This window comes from Mauremys reevesii, linkage group 15 (genome assembly GCF_016161935.1).
Source record: "Mauremys reevesii isolate NIE-2019 linkage group 15, ASM1616193v1, whole genome shotgun sequence".
Lineage (NCBI taxonomy): Eukaryota > Metazoa > Chordata > Testudines > Geoemydidae > Mauremys > Mauremys reevesii.
Window position 1 is genome coordinate 319,993 of NC_052637.1, and position 10,493 is coordinate 330,485.

A 10,493-nucleotide genomic window follows, 5' to 3' on the forward strand; every position below is an offset into this window, starting at 1 on the left:
CTGTAGACATGGAGGGAGCGGGATGGGTGCTTGGACATTTCACAGGGCGTTAGGCCCTGCATGGAGCAGAAGGGAAGGTACTTGGCTGTAGAACAGACAATCTCTTTTGCAAGTGTAGAGGTGATTGTCCACATGCTCTCTGTCCTGAGAGCGGTGGAAGACAGGATAACAGACACAAGTAAATAATTCTGTGGATTACAGTAGCAACCTAAGTTGAGCTCCATTGTGCCGGGCGCTGCACAAACACACAAGGAGAGACAGTCCATGCCCCAGCTGAGATCAGGGCCCCGTTGTGCTGGGCACCACACAGACACACAGATCCTACCCCACAGAACTTGCAATTTAAATAAACAGACAAAGGGTGAGAAGGAAAGCAAAGACCAAGAAAGGAAGTGATTTTGCTACAGTGATAACACCAGGTCATTAGCAAAGTCAGGAACAGAACCCACATCTCTTGAGTCTGAGGACAATGGACCATCCATATTGGCCATCACTGGCTTAAATATGAGATTTCACAGATGCTTATAATGTGCCTTGGAAAGGAGAAAATAAATTGAGGTTTTGCACTTTTATTTGCTTCGTTAATATATACTAAGAAGGAACTAATTTCTTTATGATGACTAAGAATTCAGGAGATTTTTCTACCCTGAAAATCTCTATGGAGAACTGGCAGGACTGAGACCCCACAAATACTAAGGAATTTGGTCCAAGATTTCCAAAATGACTAATGATCTTGGGTGTCTACTGGATGCTCTCCTTAAGACTACAGCCTGCTGGGCAATGCTGGTCTTCCCCCTGTCCCCCTGCAGAAAAACTGAGTGTGAACAAAAAAAATTTGTCATTAAGATTCCAGCTGAAAATTTTTGACTTTACATCAAAACTGAAAATTGTTGCCCAAACCCCAAACATTTTGGGCCCCAAACTGCCAAAACTCAAAACTTTGTTTTCCAGTTTTCTAACAATTCCCCCGCTCCCTCTGCCCCAAGTAAACCAGACACTGTGTGTGCAAATTTTCATTTTGGCCAAAACCCCAAACCTTCGATTTTCCTTTGAGAAAAAGTTTGGATGGAAATTTCCCCCCCGGTTTTGCATAGCTGAAACCCTGTAGAAGGTCTTGATTATCAGAAAGTGCTAAAAAATACACACACAACAGGCCACTTCAAGAGGCCTCCAAGTTGGATGTCCAAAAATTGAGGTTCCCCAAATAACTAGTCATTTTTCAAAGTCTTGGGCTTGAGCAATTAGACAGGAAGGGTGGCTGCTCCTGCTTTTAAATCTAGAAGTCCCAGGTTCAATCCTCATACATGATCCAACTGTGGATGCCTTTGAAAAATTGGCTAATTCATTATGTGCCTAAACGGGAGCTGAGCGATTGAAAATCTTGTCCCTGTGGTGACTTTATACCCTCTATAACAGAGCTGATCAGAATTTGTCAATGGAACAGTCTGTCGGAAAATGCAGTTTCATTGAAATCAACACATTCCACAAAACACTCTCAATTTTGACAAAAGTTTGAAAATGCTTTGTTTTGCCTTTATTGTTATTTTTGGTTTGGCTTTTATATTATAAGAATTTCAATATTAATTAGATAATATATTAATTTATTATACATAATATTAAAACATTATATGACATTTCGATATTATCAAAAGAAAACATGGGAAATGTTGATATTGACGTTTCATCCCAATTCAGGATGATTTTTTTTTAAAAAACCAGAATTTCCCACGGAACGGAAATGCCTGTTTTTGAGCACTCTGCTCTTCTAAGACAAATCCTGGGCTGTCCTGGTAGCTCTCAACTAACGAAGGGTATGCCTACACTACGAAATTAGGTCAATTTTATAGAAGTCGATTTTTAGAAATCAATTTTATACAGTCAATTGCGTATGTCCAGACTAAGCGCATTAAGTTGGTGAAGTGCGTCCTCACTACCGTGGCTCGCATCGACTTACAGAGTGATGGCCATGAAAACCATTCTCCCCATCAATGACCATATGGCCCCAAAGTCTCCAATCTTCAAAAGGTGGTTAGTAGAGCTGGCTGAACGTTTTTTCATTGAAAAGTGGCCTTTTAAAAATAAATACAGATTTTTCACAAAAAGTTATCCAAATTCATCATTCCTTGTGTTTTCATTTTCAAATTTTTGGCTTTTTTTTATTAAAACCATTATCTAAAAAAACTGTAGGGGAGAGGGACTGTGAGTTTACCAAAAACCCAGTTCTTGGGGGGGGAGGTTCAATAATTTAAAAAACAGACAAAATTTATTTCTTTAATTGAAAAAAAAGTGGGTTTTCAAACTCTTCCAAAATGAAAGTAACTTCAAAATTGTTTGCAAAACTAGTTGTTGACAATTCACCCACCCTTAGCATCTGGCCCTAGAAGATAAGCAGGGTGTTTAAAGCTGTGGCATTGGAACAGGAGACCAGTCAGTCTGTGCAGGCGAGGTGGTGAAATATACAGAGCTAGATTTAGCCTCTCCTGCCAAGAGGCATGTACCAATCATTACAGTTCTTACTCTACGGCTGCTACATTTTCTGCCTGTGATAATCTCCCTCAATATTGTTATTTTTCAGCTCTCAGCCTGCAGTGCATTCAAGATCAGAAGATTCCAATTGCTCTGTGTCTCATCATCGCAGTGCTGGTCTCCGTTATAATTGCACTGGCCGGTGAGTGCAGAGCCCTGACCCCCTGATCTCAGAGGCTAATTCTCAGTCACTCCTTTCGTGGCCTCATCACTAGACCACCCATTTCCCACAACCTCCTATCCCACAGTCTGACTCCTCCATTGAAGAAAAGTCTCTCCAGACTCTTTCCTTTTCTCCCACTTCAGAGAGAGAGGAAGGGCCTGGATCTCCAGCACCTACAGTGCCAAGCAGTGCCCACAGTACAGGCTGGGCACTGGGCTCCCCCAGGGGGACAGGGGTTGGGGAGCCTGGGGGTCAGGCAGAGGTTGAGGGGGATGTAGGGTGTGTCTCGGTTGGGTGGTCTGAGTCCCTTCTCTGGCAGGGACCCCCATTCAGACACAACTCCAGGAGCAGGACGATCTCTCACCACAGCGCTACCTGCTTATTTTCAGTGAGAACCCCCCAGGCTTGCCCGCCCCCCATCGACGCCGCGTGCCCGGATGGCTGGATCAGAAACCGAGGCAAATGCTACTTCTTCTCTGAGACGGAAGGGAACTGGACATCCAGTCAAAGCAACTGCTCTTCGCTCAGCGCCTCCCTGGCTGTGATTGACTCCCAGCAGGACCTGGTGAGGGAGAGACGCTTGCGTGTTGCAAACACAGCTGAGGGTTCCAGGCAATTCTTCAGAGCGAGCCACTGACCCACACTGCTCAGGCGGTGCAAAGCAAGGGGATGCCGGCCCTGAACGGCCAGCGTTCGGGGAATCTCTGCTGTGTAGGTGGCATAGACCCTGTGAAACAAGAGTTCTGCTAACCCCAATGCATCATGGGCATGAGGTCAACCAGGGATACTAAGCCAGCAGCATAATTTAGAGCAACTGCCCTCACTTAGTTCTAGGCTCGGCCAAACTCAATTTTTATTTTGACAGATAATCTCAATGTTTGTTTTTAAGCATATTTTTAAGACGATCAATTTACATTTTCGCAGTAATGGGGAAGTGGCAGGAGGCTCAGACAGTAGGGGGCGTTAGCAATAATTCTTTAATGACAGTAGAGTAGGGGTAGTCAATTATCTTTTGTCAGGGTCCACATTTCTTGGTCAAGGTCAAGGGCCAGACTCCAGAGAAAATAATAATAATCATTTAAAAGTTTTCTGAGCACGTTCCAAAGCGTCTGGTAGCCTGGATGGGCCCGCAGTCCACGTATTGACTACTCCTGCAGTAGGGGTTGAGATTCAAAAAACGGAAGCTTTTTGACCTTTAGGAGTCTGGCTTCAGGGAACTTACAGACTGAAAATGGCTCGGCTGGATGTGTTCATGGGCTAAAACCGCCCAAAATACTTCTGGTCAATTCCCGCAGGACAGACAGACAAGTTCTCCCACAGCCCACTATGGAGAACGCCCCAGAGGGCACTAGGAACCCTAGAAAAATATAATGTTTTCACCCCTCAGCCACGAGGCCGGGAAGCTTCAGTTCTGACTTCAGTCCAGGCCTGTGTATCGCCACAGGGACACACCAGCGCCGTTCAAATGTCTGGGTTTCCATTCCAGCACGGGCTTGGAAACACAAGTCCCAAAGACCTTCGCTTAGCGTGCGGTGTAGACATTCCCAAATTGTCCGCATCATATTGCAAAGAACACGGTTAATAGCTTTAAACCAGCCACTAGTAAGTTCCCAAGCAGCATTTTTGTTATTTTGCCCAGCTGTAAATTTCAATTATAGATGAAAATATTTTTTCATCAGTTTGTGAGTGGGTGTTGATGAAACAGACATTTATCGGCATTTACCGATAATAATCTAATCCTTCCAAGCCAACTTATTTAGCTGGCCCACATTCCCGGAGTACCTGAGTATTTAACCTCACAACTACAGGTGTGTGAATAATTGATTTGTTGGTTTGGTGGCCAAAACGAAAAATCCAAGGGGGGAAAACTTGGTTCATTTTGAACCGAAACTGAATTTGGGTGAGTTAACTCAACCAAATGAAAGACCACAAGACATTTAGTTCAGGGTCAAACTAAATATTTCCCATGTCAGTTCAAAACTGAAGGTCAAAACGAGTTAATTTCAAGATTTTCACAATGAATCATTTTTGACATCTTGGTTTTCAGTGTTTTTTGGCCAAAAACTATTTACCAAATCCAACTTGATTATGGTATATAAATACCTTCATACCTAGTAAAGGGCCATTTAGCTTAGGGCTGAAAGTCATAACAAGAATGGCTGGGAGCGGAAGACAAATTCAAGTCAGAGATTAGGAACAAATGTTTAATGGTAGGGTTCTTAATCACTGGTAAAAGCTACCGAAGGAAGCGACAGGTTCTTCGTCTCTTGAGGGCTTCGAATCCAGACCAGGTGCCTGGCTGGAAGATCTGCATTAGCCAAACACCAGTTACTGGTCTCAATAGCAGGAGGAACTGGGTGAAAGCTGAAGGCCGGTGTTAGACAGAAGGTCAGACTGGAAGGTAGAAGGGTCCCTTCTGGCCCCAAACTTTATGAACCTATGAAATTTCTCCTGCTAAATTTGGGGCAAGAGGGTAACTTTGAGGACATGCATCAGAGTTAAGTGGATACCAAAGCATATGCTTCTAAGGGGGAGAGCAGCGCCTGGGGAATCAAAGGTGGAGGGTAACTGAGGCCGGAGAATGAGGGGCATGGTAGATATTTTGCTTTGCTTTCCGTAGGTTTTCATGCTGTGCTATAAAGGGCCCTCTCACCACTGGATTGGCCTACGGAAGGAGCAGAACCAGACCTGGAAATGGCCCAATGGAACCGAATTCAACAACATGTGCGTCCTTTTCTCTCCCTTCACTCTCTGGGGTACTGAGAACTGTAGCAATCCCTTGGGCTTGGATCATTAGCAGGAGCAGAACCTTGGACCTCGGGATCTAAAAAGCAAAACCTTCTACTTACATCAGCTGAAGGGTTAAACCTACTAAGAAAGAGATAGGCACAATTCTTACATGATATAGCCACTAGAGGGGGACAGAGAGCAAGGTGACATCCGCATGGAGTATAGGAGGTTTAGAGATGAGCCCATAAGACATGACTCCCCCTAGAGGTGAGAGATTGCAGCTCCTATGTGGCCTCCAGTTACAGAGAGGTGGGGCTGGACAGCTTGTGGGAGAAGCCACTTGATAGCCGAAGCTGGGACCTCACAAAGTACAGCCAGGTTCCCATGGTTCTTCAAAAAAGAACTAAAAAGGTTCATGGAGGGTAGGTCCATCAATGGCTACTAGCCAGGATGGGCAGAGATGGTGTCACTAGCCTGTGTTTGCCGGAAGCTGGGAATGGGCGACAGGGGATGGATCACTGGATGATTCCCTGTTCTGTTCATTCCCCCTGGGGGACCTGTCATTGGCCACTGTTGGCAGACAGGATACTGGGCTAGATGGACCTTTGGTCAGACCCAGTATGGCCGCTCTTATGTTCATGCCTTGGGGAGCGGGCTTATAGCTGGTGCTGGGAAGAAGGGAATGAAACTGTGTGGGGATGAATTGGGGGCTGAAAGAGGAAATGAATGGGAAAGGCTGGGAGGTAGGAAGGACCTGAGAGATGTGGCAGGGAAGAAATGAGAGGGGAAGACTAGGAGACCAAGAGGATGGGGGACAGAGAATAGGAAAGGCGAAGCAGGGAGAACAACAAGGAAGCCACGGGTAAAGGGGAGACAGTATGGCAATTCTGTGCTCTGAAACCACAGTCCACGCTCCCCACGGACATCCCTAGACCCATGGATTCTCCCACCAAATGTTGAAACAGCTGCTAGTTGAGTGGTTTTCCCTTCCCACTTCCAGAGGCCAAACACGGTGCAGCCTCATCAACCCATGGAAAGCCCTGCAAGAAACACCAAGAGGAATCTCCTGCCCTTTATGAGACAGCAGCTTAGGGTCCCACTGCAGAGTGAGCTCCACATCCAGAAGCGACTCACCAGCTGGTGCCCCTATGTGGCTGGGTGCAGGGTGGCTGGGCCTTCCCCATGGTCACCTCCTCCTGTTGGGTTGCCCCCATGGGTTTCCCATGGCCTAGCCCTCCAGGCTGGTTGTCCAAAAGGTTCAGTCCCCTTCCAGGGCGTTGAAATCCGGCTGTAAGTTGGGCAGGCCCCAAGCTGGCATCCCCCAGCTGGCCTCTTCAAGTTCCTTCGGCCAGCTCCCCCCCAGGCCAGCAGCAAAGTCCTTCCAAATCAAACGGAACCACAGTCTCCTTTCACAGAGCTGCAGGTCCCGTGGCGTCTATGGAACTCACGGTCTATACAGACAAGACAAAGAATAAAAGGGGAAACGACCTTGTCAGAGCAACAGAGCCAGGATTAGAAAGCAGGTCTCCTGAGCCGCAGACCCGGCGGTTTCTCTGGATGGACTAGGGAATGCCTGTTGGTTTCATTTACAGTCCTTCTTCCTGCCTGTTGCAGGTTTCCAGTGAGAGGGGAAGGGCAGTGCGCGTTCCTGAATGACGCCGGTGTCAGCAGCTCCAGATGCTACTCGGAGAGAGGGTTCATCTGCAGCCGGCCAGACGACAGCACTAGAAGGAAGCCAGGCGCCGCCAGAGGGGACCCTGTCTAAGCTTAAGGGACCGCTGCAAACTCTTCAGTGATCAAAGAATTTCCACCATGGTCATTTTCAGGGGGCATCCTACCTCTGCAGCCATGGCTCTGCGCAGACGCCTGCCGAAAACCCAGTGACAAACACTAACCTCCTGCAAGATTACTCTGTTACCACGCTGGCTTTTAAACCCTTTTGGTTTTTAAAAAAGGTGAACGTTGGGTTCCCCTTGATATAATTCTGTGACCTTCATAACAAGCTCAGATTCTGCAAAATCCCAACTTCTTTTTCTTTTTTCTTCTTTTTTTTTATAGTGTAAGTTTCTAGCCCTTGTGGTTTTGACGAGAACCGTTCTAATATGAACAGAGCTTGAGTCTGCAAAGAGCTTGCAAAGCGCTCCAGACGGTTTTTTGGGGGGGGGGGGGGGCGGGTTGTGCTTCTGCAGCGCTTTTTTTTTTTTTGTGCGCTTGGGCCGGCAGGAACCACCTTATGATTGCGTTATATCCGAATTTGTGTTATCACAGGGCACTTTATAGCCGAGTTTCCCTGTATTTGAGTGTATATGTTTATTATGTGCGAATATGCGTGTGACTCTGTGTGTGTGTGTGTGTGTGTGTGTGTGTGTGTGTGTGTGTGTGTGTGACTCTGTGTCTGTGTGTGAATGACTCTGGGTACGTCTTCACTACCGGCCGTATCGGCAGGTAGCAATCGATTTCTCGGGGATTGATATATCACGTCTCATCTAGATGCGATATATCGATCCCCAAATGCGCTCCTGTCAACTATGGAACTCCACCAACGCGAACGGTGGTAGCGGAGTCAACATGGGGAGCCGCGGACGTCGATCCCGCGCCGTGAGGACGGTAAGTAATTCGATCTAAGGTACTTCGACTTCAGCTATGCTATTCACGTAGCTGAAGTTGTGTATCTTAAATCGATCCCCCAACCTAGTGTAGACCAGCCCTCTGTGTGTGTGTGTTTGTGACTGTGTGTATGTGAGTGACGCTGTCTGTGTGTGCAGTAGTTTCCCCAGGATTGAAATTAGGGGGGGTGTTCGAATTTACGGGGGGGTGTCAGGGCCAATGAGATATCAAAAGATATGAATAAAGTAAATGTTTTATTAGGATAATGCAAATTTAACATAAGGATAATGCAACTTACACATAACAGGTCTAGATTTCTAAAAAATATATACTTTTTTTTAAAAAGTATTTAATTTAAATTGACTTTTGAAAAGTAAGCCATTATGGGATAAGAGGGAAGTCCTCTCATGGATCAGTAACTGGTTAAAAGATGGGAAACAAAGGGTAGGAATAAATTATCAGTTTTCAGAATGGAGAGCGGTAAATAGTCTGTGTGTGTGTGTGTGTGAGTGACTCTGACTCTGTGTGTGTGTGTGTGTGTGTGTGTGTGTGTGAGAGAGAGAGAGAGAGAGAGAGAGACTCTGTGTCTGTGTCTGTATGTCTGTGTGAGTGATTCTGTGTCTCTGTGTGTGTGTCTGTGCATGACTCTGTGCCTGTCTGTGTGTGTGTGTGACTCTGTCTGTGTGTGAGTGACTCTGTGTCTGTGTGTGAGTGACTCTGTGTGTGCGTGACTCTGTGTCTGTGTGTGTGACACTGTCAGTGTGTGTGTCTGTGTGTGTGTGACTGTGTCTGTGTGTGTGAGAGAGAGAGTTACTCTGTGTGTCTGTGTGTGAGTGTGTGAGTGACTGTGTGTGTGAGAGAGAGCGACTCAGTGACTGTGTGTGTGAGTGACTCTGTATGTGTGTGACTCTGTGTGTGAGTGACTCTGTGTCTGTCTCTGTGTGTCTGTGTGTGTGTCTGTGTGTGTGTGAGTGACTCTGTGTCTCTGTGTGTGTGTATGAGTGACAATGTGTCTGTGTGTGTGTGAGTGACTCTGTGTCTGTCTGTGTGTGACTGTAACACTGTGAGTGACTCTGTCTGTGTGTGTGAGTGACTCAGTGACTGTGTGTGTGTGTGAGTGACTGTGTGTGTGTGTGTGTGTGTGTGTGTGTGTGTGTGTGTGCGCAGGGCCGGCTTTAGGAAGTGCAGGGCCCAATTCAAACAGTTTCGACAGGGCCCCAGCAGGGATGACACACACACACCCAAAAAAAAAAAAGGGTAAAAAGCCATGTGGGGCTTGTATTCGCTGGGCGGCGCTCCGAATCTTCGGCAGCACTTCAGCAGTGGGTCCTTCACTTGCTGCAGGTCTTCGGCGGCACTGAAGGACCTGCGGCCGAAGACCCAGACAAGCGAAAGACCCACCGCCGAAGTGCTGCTGAAGACCCAGAGTAAGCGAAGGACCTGCCGCCGAAGTGCTGCTGAAGACCCAGAGCAAGCGAAGGACCTGCCGCCGAAGTGCTGCTGAAGACCCAGAGCAAGCGAAGGACCTGCCGCCGAAGTGCTGCTGAAGACCCAGAGCGCTGCCAGGTGAGTAAAAATTAAAAAGGCGCCTCTAGCCAGGGAAGGGATTCACCCTGCGCGTGGGACCCTCTTAGGCGCGAGGCCCGATTTGGGGGAATTGGTGAAATTGGCCTAAAGCCGGCCCTGTGTGTGTGAGTGACTCTGGGTCTGTGTGTGTGTGTGTGTGTGTGTGTTTGACTCTGTGTGAGTGACTCTGTGCCTGTGTGTGAGTGACTCTGTGCCTGTGTGTGTGAGAGAGTGACTCTGTGTGTGTGTGTGAGAGAGTGAGTGACTCTGTGTGTGTGTGAGAGTGACTGTGTGTGTGAGTGACTCTGGGTATGTGTATGTGTGTGTGAGTGTGTGTTTGACTCTGTGTGTGAGTGACTGTGTCTGTGTGTGAGTGACTATGTCTGTGTGTGTGAGAGAGTGACTGTGTCTGTCTGCGTGTGTGAGTCACACTGTATGTGTGTGTGTTTGTGTGAGTGAGTGACTCTGGGTCTGTGTGTGTGTGTGTGTGCGTGACAATGTGTCTGGGGGTGTGTGACTCTGTGTGTGTGTGCATAACTCTGTGTGTGTGTGTGACTGTGTGTGTGTGAGAGAGTGACTCTGTGTGTCTCTGTGTGTGTGAGTGATTCTGTGTGTCTGTGAGTGACAATGTGTCTGTGTTCTGTGTGTGTCTGTGTGTGTGAGTGACTCTGTGTGTGTGTGACAATGTGTCTGTGTCTGTGTGTCAGTGACTCTGTGTGTCTCTGTGTGAGTGACTCTGTGTGTCTGTGTGTGTGTGAGAGTGACTTTGTGTATCTGTGTGTGTGCATGACTCTTTCTGTGTGTTTTGTGAGTGACTGTGTGTGTCTGTGCGTGAGTGACAATGTGTCTCTGTGTGCATGACTCTGTCTGTGTGTGCATGACTCTGTGTCTGTGTGTATCT

General features: G+C 47.2%; 1 protein-coding gene across 1 annotated transcript; it reads left to right on the plus strand.

Annotated features, from left to right (window-relative positions):
- The first annotated feature begins 132 nt into the window (after nt 1-132).
- Nucleotides 133-7,924, plus strand: LOC120383462 (C-type lectin domain family 2 member D-like). The gene is made up of 6 exons (XM_039501619.1): nt 133-178; nt 2,576-2,668; nt 3,079-3,254; nt 5,310-5,413; nt 7,034-7,478; nt 7,910-7,924. Exons 1-5 carry the CDS (start codon nt 133-135, stop codon nt 7,182-7,184), a joined length of 570 nt encoding a protein of 189 aa, XP_039357553.1. The 3' UTR covers nt 7,185-7,478; nt 7,910-7,924.
- Nucleotides 7,925-10,493: the final 2,569 nt, after the last annotated feature.